This window comes from Saccoglossus kowalevskii, chromosome 11, assembly GCF_978046115.1.
Source record: "Saccoglossus kowalevskii chromosome 11, keSacKowa6.1, whole genome shotgun sequence".
NCBI classification, from domain to species: domain Eukaryota; kingdom Metazoa; phylum Hemichordata; class Enteropneusta; family Harrimaniidae; genus Saccoglossus; species Saccoglossus kowalevskii.
The window spans coordinates 37,940,266-37,962,636 of NC_140651.1; the positions used below are offsets into that span (position 1 = coordinate 37,940,266).

Here is a 22,371-nt window from a genome sequence, read left to right on the forward strand (position 1 = left end):
TACAGGCGGAACTTAGACCCATCAATTTTATAGAATGGGTTTCTTTGGCGTTAGAGCGTCAGCTCACCTTGCTAAGTTCTGACTATCTGAGTGCTCAGCAACGAACCTCGATCCTCAGGTAGATGTTCTAGTTCCTGGCTGCGCAGAGAGTCACTATGTGCGATATCTTGCAAGAGGCAGTTCTGAGTCTGTGCGCCTATCCTACTATCCTACAGCAGGAAACGAGTTTGATCGCCTGCGGAGAAGGCCTTGGGATGTGACCGGCTATTTGGTGGCCGGTTAGCGGATGCAGTAAATGATTTGGCGGTTGCTGAGGATCAGTGTATCCAATTGAAGCAATTGTCCCTGTTGGCAAGGTAGCCATTCCTTCTGGTCAACAGTTCAAATGAAAACCGCAAGATGGCTTATGCAGTAAGTCCTCCGCTCTGGGCCAGAACCAGCGACTATCAAAGCGCACATGGTCTCCTTCAAAGGGGCAGAAGAAGACTAGTAGCAGGAAGCGTCAGAAAAAGCCCAATAAACATGGTTTTGGTGGTCTTCCTCCCCAGAGTCCTTAGGCTCAGTTTCCCCATCTTCGTCCTCCCATACTGGAGGCTGGCGTTCGGGAAGCACTAGCTTCGAACCCCCCTCTGCTCCTTCCCTTGGGATCGTGCCTTATGCAGCACATACTAGCTTGGCGCAGGAGAATTTCCAATTTCTGGACGCTTGCAGTATTGTCGCGTGGGTATTGGATTCCACTTTGGTCTCCTCCTCCTCTGACTCCTCAGAGGGAGCCTTCAGGTCCTTTGCCAAGGGACGAGGTCAAGACGGGGACGATCCCGCAGGAAGTAGCCAGCCTTCTGGAGAAAAGGGCGATACGCCTAGTGGAGAACCCCCATTTGTGTGAACTAATGTGGCTTATTGGCAGAATTACTTCAGTTTATCATCTGGTTCCGTTAGCAGCTCTCCGGTCTAGTCTGATTCAGAGGTGCTTACTGGACCAGTGTTCTCCCTAGAGGGTTTTAGCATATTGGTCCCGATACGCTATAATTTATGCTGATACGCTTTTATCTTGACCGATATCTTATCCGATACGCTATTGTGGACATTCCAATTTTTTGTTTCACTATTGTTCAACGCCCATGCCCGAAAACAAAGGTACTTTTAGCGGTGATCGACACCTTAGCGATTGACTGCAGTACGCACTCAGAAAGTCTGCACCGTTCATGTCTCAAATCTCTTGTCACCAACAAATTTGAAAAGTAAACAATTGTTTTGCAAGATATTATCCCCAACAATCGAAAGGTGTTAGTACACCCATGGTTCAACCGAGTACTCGCCTTCATCGCTGTTGCGACGCCAGAGTGGGACACTCACGTGGTACTACAGCCATCTCCACAGGTTCCTCGTCCTGATCCCAGTACCCATACTTTTGTTAAGGTGGGTAGTGCGGATAGGGAAGGCCACATTGTGTGGTCATTTGACCGGCACCAGAGCCAATGAAAGCCCAAGAAACGTGGCGTTGGTGGTGGGCGTTCTGACACTTATGGGGAGGGGGGCAAAGTCTCTTGGAAAGTTTCACTGGCTGTCTGGACATGAATGATGGTATGACTCTGGGTCTCCCTCCCCGGGGTCCCCGAGCTCAGTCTCCCCCTCTTCGTCTTCCCATTCTGGAGGATGGAGTTTGGGAAGCACTAGCTCCGAACCCCTGTCCGCTCCTTCCCGTGGGATCGCGCCTTATGCAGCACATACCAGCCTGGCGCAGGAGGGTCTCCGATCCCTGAACGCTCAAAGTATCCCGTGGGTATCAGATGTCTCTACAGTCTCCTCCTCCCCTGACTCCTCTTCATCAATGCGCGAACTGATGCGGCTTATTGGCAAAATGACGTCAGTTCAGCGTCTGGTTCCGTTAGCAGCTCTCAGATTTGTTCATTTTGTAATGATATCGTCAATTCTCTAATTTTGATGAATATTTTTGTCATTTTTGGTAAAAAGTGATATTTTCGACTTCTTGATGCAAACCGCAAGTCCAATTGCTTTGATATTACATGTATAGGTACTACATGTGAACCTCTCTCAGATTTGTTTATTTTGTGATTATATCTTAAATTCAATAATTTTGGTGAATATTTTTGTAATTTTTGGTAAAAAGTGATATTTTCGACTTCTTGTTAAAAACCGCAAGTCCAATTGCTTTGATATTACATATATAGGTACTACATGTGGATCTCTCTCAGATTTGTTTATTTTGTAATGATATCTTCAATTCTCTAATTTTGGTTTAAATTTTTTTGTCATTTTTGCTAAAAAGTGATATTTTCGACTTCTTGTTAAAAACCGCAAGTCCAATTGCTTTGATATTACATATATAGGTACTACATGTGGTCCACTCTCAAATTTTTTCATTTCATGATGATATCTTTAATTTTCTAATTAAGTGATATTTTCGACTTCTTGTTAAAAACCGCAAGTCCAATTGCTTTGATATTACATATATAGGTACTACATGTGGACCATTCTCAAATTTGTTCATTTCATGATGATATCTTTAATTTTTTAATTTTGGTGAATATTTTTGTCATTTTTGGTAAAAAGTGATATTTTCAACTTCTTTTTAAAAACCGCAAGTCCAATTGCTTTGATATTACATATATAGGTACATGTATAAGGTGCATTCTGTTGTGAAATGTTGTTCATCTTCAATTTTGAGACAGTTTTGATAAATTCTGCTTTGTAGCGGTATTTTAGGTTTTTGATGGTGACCAGTTTCAATTTTCAGTTTGTGGCCACTCATTCTAAATCTTGCAAGTGTCCCTATTGCTTTTCTGTCATTGTGTTTTTGTAAATAGGTTTCCTGTTGGATGTTATTTTTGAATAATTTAAAACTCCTTAGTTTTGAATCAGTACTGTTCATGTTAGACATCCATGTATTTGTATAGTGTTCCTTACATAATTCTTGAAAGTACTGTTTTGTTGTTTGTATGTCAACAGGTTTGTTGTATGTTTTTTTCAAATCATGTAGTTTTGATAACCAACTGTTTTTCAACACTGTATTCTCCATTTCTTTAAGTGCATAATAATAATAATAACTTTATTACACTACTAAAAAACCTTCAGAGGGTTTTTGTATGGTAAGGAACATAAATACATACAATACATAAGAGATAAATAATAAAATGTTAGTAAAATAAAATAAATTAATTACTTTCTGTGGTTTTAAAAATTGTGCTCTTTAAGTATTTTGCTAAAGCTATATTATTCTCCATAATCTTTTTAAATATGGAATTCACATCCATTGTGTAAATATTTATTGAACACTCATCAAACAGTTTTTTTCTTTGTTCTATATAGCCAGTACAAAATAGCAGGAAATGTTTTTCATCTCCTAATGCTTTAGTGTTACATTTATTACAGTGTCTATTTTCTAATTCTATTTTGGGCTTTGTTCTTCTACCTAATTCTATTTCTAAGTTGTGGTCACTCAGACGGAATTTTGAAAGCATTTTCCTGAGACTGAAATTTGAAATGTTTTGCAAATAATTTTCCATATTATAGCTTACTTTGAATAGTTTGTATGTTCTCAGTTTTGTTCCCCTATTTTCATTGGTTTCACTGAAATTTAGTTTTTCTCTCCATCTTTGAATATAAAACTCAGATAGTCTGAGTTTTACTTTTTTTAGTATTTGATTCCAATTTTCCATATTGTGATCATTTTTTATTTTAATTAGATCATGTCCCAGTGTAGCATTAATAGTCCTTACCCAGTTTGAATTAATTTTTATCATTTCATCCAGGGCTAATTTTAAAATGTGATTATCTGGCAGACTATATAGTCTATGGCAGTATTTAATTTGAGCCAAATTAATTTTTAATTTTACTGGTAACCTACCAAGTTCTGCTTTCAAACCACTAATTGGCGTCATTTTACTCACTCCTAGGATAAACCTGTAAAAATAATATGCTATGTTGTTTTCATCAATGGATTTTAGGTGTTTATAGTATCTGAGAGCTTTGTATTGAATGTTACATAACAGTGGTAGTCGCCCTGTATCCATTCTAACAGCTATGTTACTGGTAGTGTTATTTACATTTACTATATGTCTACAAAAATTCAGGTGGTATTTTTCTGTGTTAGTTTTATCCCATCTACTCCAGTTTGTGCATAGTCCCCATATTTCTCCAGCATATGTTAAAATTGGTAGTTGAGTTGTTTCAAGTAATTTTGTTTTCAATTTTACATGGTTGTTGTTACTACCACTGAAAAGATGGAGTTGAGCCCTTTCAGTTTTCCTAGCCTTGTCAGATAACCTGTCCATTGTTGCATTCATTGAGCCATTTGTATTAAAAGTCACTCCAAGATATGTATAATGTGTTGTTTTTTCTAGTTCCTCATTCCCAACTTTGATATGCATCCCTTCTGTGTGGTGTCCATTTTTGGCAAATATAATTGATTTGGTCTTCTTAATGTTGATTTGTAATCCCCATTTATTCAAATAGTTGTGGGTAGTATCCATCAATTGTTGTAGTCCTGGTGCACTCTCAGACATAAGTACAATATCATCTGCATATAACAGGCATGGGATTGACTTCTTGTTCAATGATGGTTGATTTAATGGTTGTTTGTTTAGTTCATCGATATATTGAACAGTATTGGGCTTAGTGGACAGCCTTGTTTCATTCCATTGTGTATATGGAATGGTGTTGTTATTCTGTCACCCAACTTTAGTTTGTATTTCTTATTGTTTTACATACTTTCAATTAAATTGTATAAGTTGCCATTTATATTGTTGCGTTTTAGTTTGTACATCAATCCTTTGTTCCAAACAGTATCAAAACATTTCTTTAAATCTATAAAGCAGCAGTATAGTTTTTTTGTTCTTCTTGATATTTTTTAATCATGGTATGTAGTGTGATGATATGATCTGTTGTACGGTGTTTGCTTCGGAAACCACTTTGATTTGGGTGTATAATATTCTTTTCATCTAAAGATTTGATCAGTCTTCTGTTATATGTGAACTCTAGGATATAACCTATTGTACATGTACAGTGGCAACTTTACAAAACTTATTGCACATAGTTTGTAACTCACTGAACAATGAGGACCAGTATCGAGTACAACTGTTTACAGTAGAATACTATCTTATAATGTTTAACTACAGTGGTCTTGAATATTTCACTGAGCAATGAGGACCAGTACCGAGTACAACTGCTTACAGTAGAATACTATCTTATGTTTATTAACCACAGTGGTCTTGCATATTAACCTTGAACAGATCTAATTACCATACAGTGACTTCACACAAAGGTCAAATATTAACTAGAGTAAAAACATTTTAAAAGCCTTTTTTCTATAATGAACTTAAGATGGCACTGGTTCCAATAAGATGAAAATGTATACATAATCACACAACAATGAAAAATTCCAAAGGATTTCAAAACAAATATTACATCATAGATTTTCTCATTAAATCCTGATACAGATTTGGAGGATTGAATTTCAAAACATTAAAATTACTTTTCTTTAACTGAACAAAGCTTTCACAACAATTACGTTTTAACTGAAAAAATAATTACTACATATCTCATTAATTATGCAAGCAAATTACACCAACATCGAACTTTATTACTTGAGTTATCACACCCACAAGTCTTGCCAACAACAACAACAACAACAACAACGCCAAAATCTTCCCCTTACTATACCTTCCCCTTCGTTTACACTACACTACAGGCAAGGCAAAATTGGTACAAAAACTACATAATAAAACATGAACTAACAGGGGTACCAAAATTAATTGCTTTGATGCACTGTTTCTATTTGCTAAAGCCATTTTATAAATTTTATCTTGGAAGATGGGTACCCACTCAATTCCAAAGTAAGGTTCTGCAAACTGGTGACCACGATAGTCCCCCCACCCAAAAAACAACAACATTTGAACATGTCAATCATTTCTCGAGTATTGTGGATTTTATTGAAACTTGGGTTGAATATTATAGATGATGGTTTTAATGCACATCTGCATTTAAATTTAATCCAAAATGCTGACTGGTGACCATGTTTTATTTTCATACTGTATTCAGTGAGTAACACATTAACATGCTAAATACTTCTGCAGCATAATCTACATTGGTCATTGTTTTTGATTGACACAGTAATTAAGAACTGGACAATGACTTTATATTTAAATTTGATAACTAACGAAAACTGTGCCATGCATAGCTTGTATCAGCTATTTCTTTTATATCATTTATGTGTTCAGTACCATCACCTCAGCACACAGAAGTATATCACACTTTCTAAGTTTTTTCGTTTCATTTATTCTTTGTTTGTCTCATTGCATTACACAGAGGCCATGGCATGAATATGATCACGAGTACACTGTAATATATAAAGTAGGTGTAGGAGCCACACCCCTGATACCAGATAGACTCAGTGATGAAGGCAGACAGTTTGTATCTCATTGTTTACAACATGATGTCATGAAGAGATGGAATGCAAGTCAATTATTAGACCATCCATTTATTAAGGTTAGTATTGAGCACTGAAAGTGCATGATTCAAACTGAACCATACGTTTGGCATATTATTTCTTTTTGTGAAAACACACCATACAGTGGCCAGAGGGCATCCCCAGTCTAAGACAAAAAATATCTTGCCGAGTGCTGGAATCTGTATAATAATAATAAAGTTTTATTACACTGTAATAAAATTACAAATTCATTTTTGGCTGAAAGTAAGTAAAGGAAAAGGAAAAATTAAGTTAAAAACAGAATGTTAAAATAACATAAGATCAGGCAGTAAAAATTAATAGTTTGTGTTTTTCAAAACAAATTTTTAGATACCGTGCCATTTGTCTAATTAGTTTACAATCATTAGTATTAATAAGAATAATGAACTTATTAGGGGCCCAAGCCCCTATTATTGTCATCCGTTTTTTCTTCGTTCTACATCTTTCTTCTGTGACTTTTTTCATCAAGTTGTTTGAGAAAATCCATGAACAGTATGGTCTGGAATTCTCCATACTGATAGACCCTGATGTGAACTGGTGCACCTTACTTTCAGATTTTGGATTGATCAATTGGTTCGGCATTCATATTGGATTGAAAATAAACCGGAAGTGCCAATTTAACCACTTTCCGAGGGTCTAGGCATTTAGATTTTTTTATGGTATATAGAACAACTCATGTGTAATAGATATCAACAATAAAAACTTTAGCGGTCACGAGACTTTCCGCCATGTTTTTCCCCCCAAAACACACTTTTAAATCTTCAAATGTGGTATTTTATCATGTGACACACATTTAAGTTTGAAAAATTTGTCTTGATTACATGGTCAAATGGTTTGGTCGCCATTTTGAATTTCTTCTAAACAGGAAGTAATTTTTTGTCTCAACGGACCATAGGTCTGCTGAGCCTATGGGATGGGTTTCTGTCCTGCGTCTGTCGTCCGTCTATCTGTCTGTCTGTGCACGACTTCTTCTCAAAAACCGCCGAACCTTTTGACTCGATTTTTTGGTGTGTGGATGCCTTGATGAGTGTAGATGGTAATTTGTTCATGAGAAGTTGATCTGCCACAAAGTATGCAAATTAGCCCTGTGGCGGTCTATAGTGAGTGCGCCATCTATAGTATGGTGTTGGAATAACTTTGTTTATGAATAAGTCTGTGCGGACAGTCGAATTGTTTCCGTCTGTGTGGGCAGGTCGATTCTCCTGTTAAATCGACTGAATTCCTTCCAAAGACTGAACTAAAGTGGTTATGGATGTTGTGGAACTCTTGTGAGAGACGAAATCGTGTTTGCGTGGAATTTAGTGACTGGCAGAAGTCCTTTCCGAAAGTTGTAGTTGTGTGGATCGACCGCCGAGGTTGCAGTCCGAGGTTGTGTTGAACGAAACCGTGGTTGAACCTAGCTGCAGTTCTGTAGCTCACTTGGTCTCGCTGTCGGTTATTTCGTTCGCCGTGGTGTTAACGCGGCACGGTTCTAGAAGCCGTACCTACACACGAATTGGTGAGGTCACAAAATACATGACCTTCAATCGGGGTCGTTTCCTCGGTATATACGAATTGGTATATACAAATTGCAATAAAGATACTTAAGACATTACACATAAGGTAAAACAAATCATGTGACAATATAATGATAATAACGGTAATAAATCCTAGCTTAACAGTTGAACAGAACGATCATATAGTCAGTCGGGTGACGCCGAGGGTCACGCACTTGTTGCAAAATGGCCATGTGGTTGAAACTGGGTCATGGCGTGATGGGCGAGGAAGACATCATTAAACAATCACAAAATCACAATAAAACGGGAAAGTGGTTGCATATTACGGCATAGCCTACATGGGAAATAAAAAAACACACAATACAAACGACATGGGTTCGAATCACACGAGATACACACTCACCAGAACCGAAGCAATCAGAAATCAGCAATCGTTTTGGCTTTCCCATTCAACTCCTCGGTACATTGGAGTAGTTAGAAAAATGAACACCACCCAACGACCAACGTCGTGGCGTGGTACACAAGCGTGCCATCGAGATAAAACAAAATTAGCTTGAAAAGACAGTTGGTTTGAGTCCCGCTCAGAGCTACCATAAAAACGTAAATCAAATAAAATGAAATCCCTCAAACCGTAAACAAGTAAACTAAAAATGTCGGGGAAAAAATAATAAACCTCATGAAACTCCACCATGCAAAACTGAATGAAGAAATAATAAAATAAATTACGTCTTAAACTGGACGATGCGCAATTTGTTCAACTGTTTCCAGATTGTGACAAGAGATAAACAAGACCCAAGTCAAGGTAAGTTTTGTTAAAGTGTCGATGGCGTTCCCTATATTACGAAAACAATTCAGGCAACAGACGAATATCTTCTGTGGAGTTGTGGAATTTATACTGTGTGTGTGGAATTGTTGATTGGGGGTTCAAAGTCACATGTTGTTTGAAAGTTTCACAATTAAATCAAATATCCAATGATACCAGTATATTTATTTCATTATTTTTTGTTAAAACAACTTGTAATTGTGTGAATTGATCAAACGCGAGTTGTCTACACCAAAATAAGTTTCAAATACTTGTTCACACATTTATTCTCTCAATTTAACAACTGGTAATGGTGTAAAATAATTAAATGACAGTTGTCTACACCAAAATAAGTCTCAAATATTTGTCCACACATTTATTTTCACAATTTAACAACTGGTAATGGTGTATAATAATTAAATGACAGTGGTCTACACCAAAATAAGTCTCAAATATTTGTCCACACATTTATTTTCACAATTTAACAACTGGTAATGGTGTAAAATAATTAAATGACAGTTGTCTACACCAAAATAAGTCTCAAATATTTGTCCACACATTTATTTTCACAATTTAACAACTTGTAATGGTGTAAAATATTTAAACGACAGTTGTTTAATCAGTTGACATCAATGCAACTTACCCGCAGACAGTGCACAACAGAGTATCATTATTGAGCAATTATTAACAGGAACGTGTCTTGGCATTAGGGTTAGGGTGGGGTCAGGTATGGGCAACGCAAATGGCAAACACCCAATTGGCAAGATGTAACGGATTATGGCACGCATATAGTTTACACAAGTAAAAACATAAAATTGTCATTTTTTTTTGACAATTTTAACTCAATAATAGAAATATGTTGTATTTCTACATATACATATACACACTATATAGATTCATCAAATGCAAACACAACCAGTCAATCCATAGTGGTCTTGTGGGTCAGTTGTCTACGTTGTGATCAGGAGGAACTGGGTTCAATTCCCATGTCTGCCCGTCTTTTCTCGCAAACACTAATTTGCAATAAAGCTAAATATGACAACAAATCATTTATTTGCATGACTACCCACACGGTTCAGTGGATATGTACAATGTCATCAATGTGAGAGATTGCTGGTTCAAATCTAGTTCGGTTAGTACCATTTTTGAATGCTAGTGAGAACAGTGCTCCTATAAATTGGACTTAAATCCTATCACTTGTGTGAAGACACTCTTGGTACAGTGGACAAGACAGTGCGCTGGGAACTCAAAGATTGCAAGTTCAAATCACGGACTGGACACTCCTACAAGACAAGATAAGACGTTAAAAAATAAACAGCAACATCTGTATATCAAGAACTCAAGTCAGAAAAAACAAAACACAAGAATACTACCTCACATGGAAGCCAGTCGAAGAACAAAGACAGTTGACAGCTGCAAGTCACGTGCAACAACAACAACAGACACGAAGAGCATTGCTGCTCTCTAAATGGGTCCCTTTTTGTATTGACCCTCTAAGGATTGCTGATCCCCCTTTCTAAATTTCCCCCAAAAATAATATATCGCCCCTTAACGCGAAACCATGGAACTACAGTTCCATCCTTTGCGAGTTACCCTATTTTACTGAACTGAAATCAGGTCGGGTCGTAACAGCCGTATTTTTTTCTCCCATGTGCGAAGCACATAATGGGAGTTTTTGCAGTTAGTGTGTCTGTGTGTGTGTGTATGTGTGTATGTGTGTCCGACTGTTCCACTGCTATCTCAAGAACCATACATCGGTTTTTGATGAAACTTGCTGCATAGATGCTTTGGGCCAATGCGCAGATTTTATTAGGTTTTGGTAAAAATCCATGCTCGTTAATTACGTAATTTGCATGATAATTAGCTAATTTTTAGCTGTTCTATGACTGTTCCACTGATATCTAAAGAACCACTTATTGGATTTTGATGAAACTTGGTACATAGATGCTCTGAACATATGCACAGATTTGATTAGTTTTTGGTAAAAATCTGTGCTTATTAATTATCTAATTTGCATGATAATTAGCTGATTTTTAGCTGTTCCATGATTGTTCCACTGATATCTAAAGAACCACTTATTGGATTTTGATGAAACTTTGTACATACATGCTCTGAACTAATGCTAGGTTTTGATTAGTTTTTGGTAATAATCTATGGATACTAATTACCTAATTTGCATAATGATTAGTCAATTTTCGGTTTTTCCACTGATATCTCAAGTACTAATCATCACATTTCAATGAAACTTGGTACTTAGACCTGATAGTTTTTCTGGTAATATCAGTACATAATAATTACCTAATTTGCATAATTAATTAATTTTCAGCATTTGATATAATTAGTGAGCATTACATTTCAATGAAACTTGGTACTTACATACTCAAGCACTATGCAGAGATTGATTGTTTTCGATAATATTTCTGCATATTAATCACCTAATTTGCATAATTAGTTAATTTTCAGCGTTTCCACGGGTATCTCAAGTACTAATCATCGCATTTTAATGAAACTTGGTACATGGATCCTTTAGGACTATGCAGAGACCTGATTAGTTTTAGGGTAAATAATTGTGCATATTAATTACCTAATTTGCATAATTAATTTTCAGCTTTTCTACTGATATCTAAAGTACTAATCATTACATTTCAATGAATCTAGAATTATGCAGACCCAATTAGTTTCCGGTAAATATTTGTGCATATTAATCAGATAATTTGCATAATTAACCAACTTTAACACTGATATCTCAGGTACTAAACATCACATATCAATGAGTGTACATGGATGCTGTAGGACAACAGACAGACCTGGATAATTGTGGGTTAAAATCTGTACATATTAATTACCTAATTTGCATAATTAACCAATTTTAAGCTTTCACACTGATATTTAAAGTACTAATTATTCCATTTCAATGAAACTTAGTACAAAGATGCTCTAGGACAATGTACAAACCTAATTAGTTTGGGGTAAAAATCTGTTCATATTAATTCCCAAATAAGCATAATAATTCATAATTTTTTGGTTCTAATCACATTTCAATTAAACCTGGAAACATTGATTTTCTGTTACATTGCGCAGACCTCATTAATTTTACACACAAATCTGTTCATATAAATTTTCTGATTTGCATAATTAGTTTTCAGTAATTTTGAATTATTTTTAATGTGTCTCCAATACTCTCAGCACATGGGAGTTCTTTCTAAGCTTTCTTTGATTTTTTCATTATTTTCCCCTTAAGTTTCTACCTTTCTACTGTCGATGGGTCCCGAAACTATTTCATCAATTATTTTAAGGGCGATGGTCCGAAATTGGTCGATTTCAAGATGAAAACCATGGAAAACTACAGCGAAATCCCCGTGTTTGCCACCATCTTGAATAAGTTATCGTGATGCCACGAGGTGTCATAGTTTTCCCATTTCACACGGTTTTCATCATATATGGTCATCGATGACTGATTAAAATCTGATGTAGTGTACGGGCTTTAATTATTTTGGCTATAAACTTATTTTAATTTAATTTTTTATAACTTTTGTTATTAATGCCTTTTTATTTTATTATTTTACTTTGATTTTTTTTTTTTTTTTTTAATTCCGCCCTACATACACCTGATCTGACGCCTATGTAAGTCCCGTTCAAATCTCACGTAAGTAACAGTCAATCACAGCCCCCCTTTTATACAGGCTGTCGGTTGCTTACTTTTCAGTGTATATCTTTATTTACAAAAGAAATTCCACTGCATTTTACAATTTTTGTTATTACATTGAATAGTTTTTTCACTTCCAACAAATGTGTACATTTCCCGATACATCTTCGCCAGCCAACGTTCATTTATTCAGTCATCGCTTCAATTTTACATCAAACACTGAGCATAATTATCTAGAATGGAAGCAAAAAAATAAGTAAATCGTAATGATTAGAACACTGTAAACAGCTATAGTAAACAATGCAAACTGATTTTAAATTGTACAACGGTCACCGGCCCACAGCATCGATGCAGAAAATTGGAGCAAAAAAATATATCAATTGCAATATATTTTATTCCAGTCCAAATCAGCTTAATTACTTTAATAAAGAGTTATTGTATAGTGTACAAAATGTTGATGCATGTTGATGAATATTTACAGCTACGGCTTCAATACCGTAGACGATGTTGGCCCGATCATCAACAAAACATCACCCGTCTCCAGGGCAAGCGACTGGAAAAAGACACTGGTGTTCGGTCGAAACGGCGGAAACAAAATCGTCACTCCCAGAATAACTGCGCAAAATAACGATCTAAAGTCGAACCATTCAAGCCACAATATAAACATAAAAAATGACTTTTGTTGCATTTGACAATGATAAACTTACCGAAAAGCCAAAATGTTTGCCAGCGACACGCATCCAATGAAAAGAATATGGTTCGTTTCCTAACTGTCTTTTTAGTGACCGTGCATGTACCTATTTGTAATAGTGCTTGAGATATTTCAAACAGAATGTACAGGGTCCTCCCTCTTTCCCATGATGCTTTGCAGGATACAATAAAAAAAAATGAAAAAAACATTCTAAAATCATTTTCTAAAAAACGGCTCATCGCCTGGAGAAGCTGTTTGAAAAAATAAATACTATGGCACTTGATCTTTCAATCTTAATCAGGGTTAGTGGATTAGTCAAAAATTATGCAAATGAGATGCAAAACAAAATTTTCCAAAATTCTAGCAAAAAATGTCTCGTGACCGCTAAAGTTTGTAGTTCTTGTCCCACTGCTGCTACCATAAAAAACTGGAAGCACTCAGACCCTCAGAAAGGCGTGCAATTCAGCATTGAAAATTTCGCCTTTAATCCAAGATAGCGGCCGAATGATATCGAAAATCGGAAACTTTGATGTTTTAGAGAATTGCCTATAGATTATCTCTGTAAAGTAACAGGTCAAGTGAGTAACCCGTCTTTGAGAAGAAGAGTTTTAAAAAGACGGCAGAATAAGAATAAGAATAAATATAGCTGCAAGCAGCGATTACCAGCTTTCGATGCTATGCCTGAGTTAGAGCTGAATTGCATTTATGCAACAGTGTTATGACATTACACTTCTGTAATATCTAGGGTAATGGAGACATGTACGATGATTCGTTTACTATGTACTGTAGGCAAATTGATCACAGTGTATGTTGATCTAGTCACAGCATGGTGAATTGATTACACTATATGAATCATATGACCATATATGGTCATTGAACATGTTAGCAATTTATCTTGTTCAATGCCTTCAATATAGGATTGATTCCATGTTTGTACTTGCAATAGTGCCTGAGATATTAGTGATATGCACATTTAATGAGTTCTATGACCATATATGGTCATTGAACATTTTAGCCATTTCTTATTTCCAATGCCTTCAATATAGCATTGGTTCCGTGTTTATACTTGCAATAGTGCCTAAGATATTCGGGATATGCATATTTAATGAGTTCTATGACCATATATGGTCAGTGAACATTTTACCCATTTCTCTTGTCCATTGCCTTCAATATTGCACTGGTTGCATGTACATACATATCTGTCATTTTTGTACTAAAAAATCATCAAATATCAAGCATTTCTTGCATTTATGGATGGATTTTGTTCAAACTTATAACACACGTTAGACATTACAGGTTCCTGATGCATGTCATATTATTTTCAGATTGGATTCAAAATAGCTGACTGGCGGCCATTTTGTTTTAATGATTGGGCTTCTAGAGCCATATCTCTTAAATACTTTGACTGATTATATTCAAATTTTATATATTCGTTATACATCATGTTATATATATATATATATATATATATATATATATATATATACATATACATGTATTCAAAATGGCTGATTTTGAATGCTGTTCCAGAGCAATATCTCTCAATATGGACAAGTACTTGTTTGAGGATCAGATACAAATGTCAATCATTTTAATGTTAAAAAAATCATATTCCTGACATGGTTATATTCCAGCTATATTACTATAAACATAACTATATATCTCAAATTTGATAACTAACAGGGACTGTACCATGCATGGCTTGTTTGATGTGTTCATGTATGTTGTGATGGTTTATCGCATAAATTGTTTGTTTAATGTCTTAATAAAGTAGTGTGTGTTATCGGACGAATTGAACACTTGCTGCGCTGTTTTATTGCACGAACTGGGCACTAACCGGCTACAACCAGCGGCTATACACATAGATGCCATTGCATAGCTCTTTTGTACGACTGACAGCTGATTTTTACTGGTTGTGTGTGTGTGTCCATTTCACTAATTAAAAGTAGTATTATACAATTATATTTTGCAGGTCACCAGACTTTAAGGAATAGTTGGTTTATGCTGTCACTGAATCATAAATTTTCTACTAATTTATATTTTCATTTTGACTTTGATTACGAGCTGATATTGTTTAATATACTAGTCTACAATTTTGTTTGTGATAACAAGCATACTAGTATACATTTTTCGCTGTTATTGTAATTGACATTATTGTTGTTGAGGAGTTAAAAATTATATAGTTTATTACAGAGTATTGCATACTAACCCCTTTGGTTAATGAAATTTTAATTTCATAAACAAATGGGATAATTGCCAATTATCATATAATACTGGTTAAATAAAATCAAAATAACAGTGGATAGTTCCCGTAGGGGGCGTCCTTCCCCTGTCATCTGATTTGCATACTTCCATTTTTAACCACGAGATTGATTCACGGTTGAAATTTGGGCTTGCCAAAATATCATTGTTTTTGCGGTGGAAATACATTGTTACCACCCATCAACACAGCCACCGAACTATTAGTGTGTCAGGAAGCTCTTGTGGACATCAAGAACTTCGTACTTAGTCACCTTGAGTAAAAAATTGTAGTTTTAGTAACGAAACTCAAAAGCCCGCCTTCAGTTTCAAGATGGCGGAAAATATGGATACCGGAGAGTTGAACACCGTTCATCCCAGCACTTCGGATTCAAACACTTTCGGACGAAATGTGAAGAGTGCCATATATCGATGCTCACTTACGATGATCACCGTATTTGCATTCCATGTGGCAGAAAATGTAATGGGCACATCAACTGCGGTGTTTGCCTCGCCTGGCCGATAGAAACTTGGAACTGAGATTCCCGCCTACGCAAGTCAACGGGAAAATCAGGAAAGAAGAAATCCAAAAAACGTCATTTGGAGGAGTCTTCGGTTTCATCGGTACCAACCAACGCTGAGGACGAACTATTGGCAGACGAACCCAGCCAAAAACGTCCAAAGGAGACTGACAATGAGCAAAGTGTTATAGCTCATTTACAGAACAAGGTGGATCTACTGACCAGAAAAATTAAAGTTTTGGAAAACCCAGTAGACGAAGAGGTACCACCAAAAGCATGGAGTGTCAGCGCTCTCCAGGCGGAAAAGAAAAAATCCTACACAACAGTGGTGCGAGAAAATGTTGAAGACGCACTGGCTGAGGCAGGCGTGATTTTTTCTACTGAAGATGCTACAAGCAACGCGGGGGAGGCCGGCTCGTCGAAAACCACAACAGCGAGTGGTACCGACAAGGAGGACCCCGAATTCAAAATCCGCTCCGATGCTATCACGAAAGGTGCGGTTATGGTCAAGAAAATCTTACCTCTACCGATTCCACCGATGGCGGACGCCCCACGTTTCTCGATCGGTTTGTCTACACTGCCGAAAAAGGACACTTTTACGACTTCAGCAATGCTACCATGGTCTCCCTGACTGACACAGGGCGCTGCTATAACACAACGCGTGATCGGAGGAGGCAAATGGGATCGTGAAGTTACCGAGAAAACCGCTACAGCCACCAAGGACGACTTCTTGGGGACTAACCGGGACGATTGGAGCAGACGCTACCAAAAAGTCATACCGCCCGCTGATGAGTGGAAAACACCGGTCGGTACCGACGCCAGCCTGCACGAACGACCTCTCGGCGTACAACCACCAGAACTGGAGCCATGCGTCCGGGAAATGGTCGCCGAAGGAAGTATAACGAAACATCCACTCGGCAAACCACAAGTTTACATCCCGTATTGCCTGTCCCAGTCAACGCTATGTAGATTGGAAAACAACGTTTGGGACACTTCTCTTGCATTAAGCCATAGAGAATTTTTCACTACTACTACACAAATTCAGTTAGCGAAATTCAAAACGGGCAACATCACCAAGGATGAACTGTTTAGCACATTAGAGCCGCTGTTGGTCGCGACTAACGTCGTCGACGCTGACATAATACAGAGTCACCTCCAGTTACGAGCGACTATTCAACACTCTCGCCGTGCAGCAGTTTGGTCCGCTATGCTAAAGACAGCCGCTAACGCTGAAATCAAGAACGAATTGGCGACGATCGATTTCAGAGGGACCAAATTATTCGACGGAAAACTCAGCGCTGTGAATTCTAAGTTGAATGAGAAAGCAGCGGCAAAAGTTAACCGTGTGATGATCGAAGGCGCCTTTAAAGCCAAGCAAGCCGCTAATAACAAACAGAGCATCGCGACCAAGGCGAAGCCAGTTAACCAAGCTACTACGGGTCAGCCCAAGGGAAACGCAAAGGCAAACCCGAATCAGGCAAAAGGAAAAAGTGAAAACCAGCAGCGACAGAATAAACAATTCTCGAAACAGACTGGTAACACTAAAAAGTCTTCCTGACTATACGTCAGCAAATATGGTAATGTATCAAAACAAGGTGCGATTAAACATGTCAAATATTACTCAAGTCTCCGAGTATTTTTGTCAAACAAATCAAACCACAGATCCCCTTACACATATACCACTTGCATTAAACGATTCGGTTCAGTGCCCAGGTCGGCGGGAACCAAGTCGTGCAAAACATCGTGCATTAAGCGATTTTGTTCAGTGCCCAGGATGGCGGGAACTCAATCGTGCACAACAAAAACACGGTCGGCCGCACCTCAGGTCGGTGGGCGATCATATAAACAAACAACCGGCCGAATGCGTGGACCTAGGGAGAATGACGCATCGACCGGTGAAAAAACAGAAACCCGTAAGGCAGAGTCCCTACTCCCCTCCAGGTTGGAAAAAAAGGGGGGGAAGGACGTTAAACGGGGATATAACGCCGCATTCACTCCAGGGGGAAATGGAGAAATCGGCGATGTCAATGTATACCGCCACAAGCGACCGAGGGTTGGTGAGTCCCTCGACGCCGGTGGCACTGCGTCTGCAGAAATGTATTCCCCGGTGGAAAGAAACTATAAACGATCCGTATGTGATATCGATAATAACACACGGGTATCGAATACCGTTGATAAAAGAACCGAAATGCAAAAAAAGAACATGTATTTCGGGGAAACCGGGCTCTACTCAGTCAACAATACTGAAAGAAAGCGTGGAAATACTACTCGAAAAAAAGGTAATTCAGCGGGTACAAAACCCGAAAAATTCTTTCATCTCGAGGTTATTTCCCGTCAAGAAATCCAACGGTGGGTACAGGCTGGTGCTGGATTTAAAGGAGTTGAACAAATTTGTGAAGAAAGAAACGTTCAAAATGTTAACTCCGGCACTAGTGAGAGCGTCAATTCAAAAAGGGGACTGGATGACGTCCCTCGACTTGACCGACGCTTACCTGCACATACCAATACACACAGAAAGCAGGCGCTTGTTACGATTTGTGGTGAACGGTGTAACGTATCAGTACACCGTCCTACCTTTCGGCCTGACGTCAGCCCCACTTCTGTTTACAAAAGTTCTACGCACAGTGGTGGCGTTACTGCACAAGAACGCAGCAGACGTCAACCCCTACTTAGACGACTGGCTGATAAAAAGTCAAAATCGGAACCTGATTTGTCAATCAACCGAGCGGACTGTCAGTCTACTGTTAAAGCTAGGTTTTCTGATAAATATGGAAAAATCAGAATTAATACCGACGCAGAAAATAGTCTTTCTGGGCATGGAACTGGATGCGGAGAAAGGCATGATCCGACCAGCCCAGCACAGAATCGACAATGTACAAAAAATGATACAATCATTTCTAAAACAAAAACAAGCCACACTACGCCAGGTAATGCGACTAGTGGGGATGTTAACTTCGATGAGGGGCTTAGTACCGAGAGCGGCGCTACAGTCCAGACCGATCCAACGCCTAGTGTTAGACGCACAGTTAAAAATGCGACTATCAAAGGACGGGATAAAATACGAAAAACCGGTACTGTTCACACCGGCCTTTCTGGAATCACTTCCGTGGTGGGGCAACCTCAAGAACCTCACGGCGGGGATTCCCATGGACAAGGCGAAACCGACAGTAACGTTGGTGACGGACGCATCCATGACGGGCTGGAGAGGGCACTGCATGGACGGGATTGCACACGGTCAGTGGAACGAAAAACAAAGGAAATTTCACATAAACCGACTGGAAATGCTAGCGGTGCAGTTCTCCCTGCAATCCTTCAAAAAAGCGGTAAAAAACCGGGCCGTGTTAATAAGATCCGACAATCAGACTGTAGTAGCTTACCTCAACAAGGAAGGGGGAACGAAATCACAGTCGTTAAACGACCATGCTGTAGCAGTGATAAAGTGGTGTGCACAAAACAAAGTCGAGCTGATGTGCAAACATATACCGGGAGTCCAAAACGGTGTAGCGGACTCGCTATCCCGGGGGAAACCCTACGACGACACAGAATGGGAGCTGTCACAGACGGCAGTAAACCTAGTGTTCGACATGTGGGGGGAACCCCAGGTAGATCTGTTTGCAACACCGGAAAACAAAAAACGTCCCGTTTTTGTGACGCGTTATCCGGACAAACAGTCACTGACGTGGGACGCACTTCAGATGGAGTGGGGCGGAATGTTCAGTTACGCATTCCCACCATTTCCATTGATCCACCGAACGTTACAAAAACTGGAACAATCGGAGAACTCGCACATGATTCTAGTGGCACCGAACTGGCCGTCTCAGACTTGGTTTCCGTTACTGCTGTCTCTGCTAACGGACCATCCGAGAAGCCTGCCACAAGAAATCACGTTGACACAACCCGGCGGTTATACACCAACCAACCCGGAGCTGTACCAACTTCACGTGTGGAAACTATCCAGCAATTTAGAATTGCGCAAGGGTTTTCAAGCCAAGTGTCGCAAACAACGACGGCCGGGCTTAGGGATTCCTCAAATGGATTGTATCAATACTACAGGGAAAAATTTCGTAATTGGTGTCTTGCAGGGGATATACATCCACTCTATCCCTCTTTGCCCCAAGTAGCGGAGTTTTTTTCTTATTTGATCAACGAAAAAAAGTTGAAACCGGGGACAGTAGAAAACTATAAATCGGCGATCAACTCTGTACTCAAACTAAGCCTAGACAAAAACATTTCGGATGACCCGACAATCTCCGATCTGTTCAAGGGCTTTATTACACAGGCGGGTCCCATTGAGAGGTACAAAGCACCTGCATGGAGCTTGTCAGTAGTCCTTGAAGCGCTACGACAATTCCCATACGAACCGAAGGAATATGGCGTCACTACAGGACTGGACGAAAAAGACTGTTTTTCTACTAGCACTCGCTTCAGGGAGGCGAGTTAGCGAAATACACGCTCTGTCATTTGAAGACAATTTTACGGTGTTTTATCCCGATAAAGCGATTTTAATGACATCAGTAAAATTCAGAGGAAAAAATCAGAAACTGCACGAGACGGCGACTCCGATCGTTATCCCGGCACTGAGCAATATTTCCAATGAAAAACAAGACAGAATTCTTTGTCCGGTACGTGCGCTAGCTTATTATAAGAAACGTACTTCCGGGGTCAGAAGGGGTCAAAGGTCGATGTTCGTTTGTTACCAAAAAGGTAAACAAAGCTCAGCGGCGTCGAAATTCACGTTAGCGAGATGGGTAAAAGAGACGGTTTACCACGCTTATAGTGATAAGTATTTGAGCACAGAGGCAGGCAAAGTCACTGCCAAGATGCATGACTTAAGAGGCATAGGTAATACACTGGCATTTGCTAGCGGAGCTTCTTTAGCCCAGGTGCTAGCAGCCGGGTCCTGGAAAACTAGCAACACTTTTCTCTCTTATTACCTGAAAGACCTAGCGGCCGAGTCACAGGGCCTACACTCGTTAGGCTACCTAGTGACAGGCCAAGTTGTAACGAAACAATAGGGCATGTAACTTTCCTCAACTGCAAGAATTATTCAGTTAGCGGGAGTTATACAGTTGGGGGGATGGAATTTTTTCAATTCCATAATCAGGTGGGGTAGTATTTATCTGCCAAGAGATATTCTCTGGTAATCTGTCCCATTTGTTTATGAAATTAAAATTTCATTAACCAAAGGGGTTAGTATGCAATACTCAGTAATAAACTTTTAAAACTAAACCAAAGGGGTTAGTATGCAATACTCAGTAATAAACTTTTAAAACTAGCGCCGAAGGCGCATATTAGTTTTTATGTTTATATAAGAGATTGCATACTTACCTTCCCACCCAAAACCACCCCAGATAAATAGCTACAAATCAATATCGTGGTCAAAAAGATCTGGAAGTATGCAAATCAGATGACAGGGGAAGGACGCCCCCTACGGGAGCTATCCACTGTTATTTTGATTTTATTTAACCAGTATTATATGATAATTGGCAATTATCCCATTTGTTTATGAAATTAAAATTTCATTAACCAAAGGTAAGTATGCAATCTCTTATATAAACATAAAAACTAATATGCGCCTTCGGCGCTAGTTTTAAAAGATATCAATAATGTTTTGGAATTATAAGTTTATGTTTTATTATTACTGCTGGAAGAGGGATACACGCGTTCATGTGGTTTTGAACCTTCACTTGGTTTGTTTCTGGATACAATGTTGTACAACTTTATCTATCTAGTACTCAAGTACCAATTTGATCTACGCAAATAATTATAGTTCGTATAGATGAATCATGTGAATGAATTTTGTCTTCTCATCAGTTATAAGTTTTACAACTACTTGAAGGGAGTCGATAACTACCAGAATTTTTCAATGTGGAAAAATCGGACTCTGCCTTGACTGAAAACTGTGCATTCATGGTCGTAGACACACACACTGCTACGACTCGTCCTGGGCACCGAGTTACTGACATCATAGGAGATATTTCGTAGCTACCACTGTAGGGCTGTTTTACTCCCAAATCCATACCTTTTCATAGACCACTTGTAGGTGAAAGGTAAATCGCATTTGAGATCAAATTATGATTGAGTGTACCTCATTTATAGACCAAACATCAGCCATGATATGTGCATGGGTTTTATGAGCTAGATTTTTTCTTGGCGTTTTTCGCTTTCTTTTATATTTTAGAAATCATGTGTGTGCGATATATTCACACATGATAGACCAAACTGTTGAAAAAAATACATGAATTGTAGCATGTCCTCATTGCGTGTAGGTGAGCTGTGTGTGTCACACCAAAAACTCACACATTTCAATTATTATAGATTATAACATATTGCTTTTCTTTGCAATTAGTTTGGTTAACCGTTCTATCGCCTCAGCTTTGACTATCACACCGTGTTTTTTTTTTAAATCAGTCTTGAACATTAGTGTGACCGATTTACTAACCGTAGTTGCAATCATGTGTTATATGGGTCGGCTAGGGTTATTTTCGTA

The 22,371-nt window shown here is 38.5% G+C and overlaps 1 protein-coding gene across 1 annotated transcript in view; it reads left to right on the forward strand.

Moving 5' to 3' along the window:
• LOC102807664 (mitogen-activated protein kinase kinase kinase 4-like) overlaps positions 1-15,328 on the forward strand; it is a 320,941-nt gene extending 305,613 nt beyond the window's left edge. The window contains exons 21-22 of the mRNA XM_085505174.1: positions 6,328-6,507; positions 15,095-15,328. Coding sequence (XP_085361300.1) covers positions 6,328-6,507; positions 15,095-15,109 — 195 coding nt within the window. The 3' untranslated portion in view covers positions 15,110-15,328. The remainder of the gene's footprint in view (positions 1-6,327; positions 6,508-15,094) is intronic.
• Positions 15,329-22,371: the final 7,043 nt, after the last annotated feature.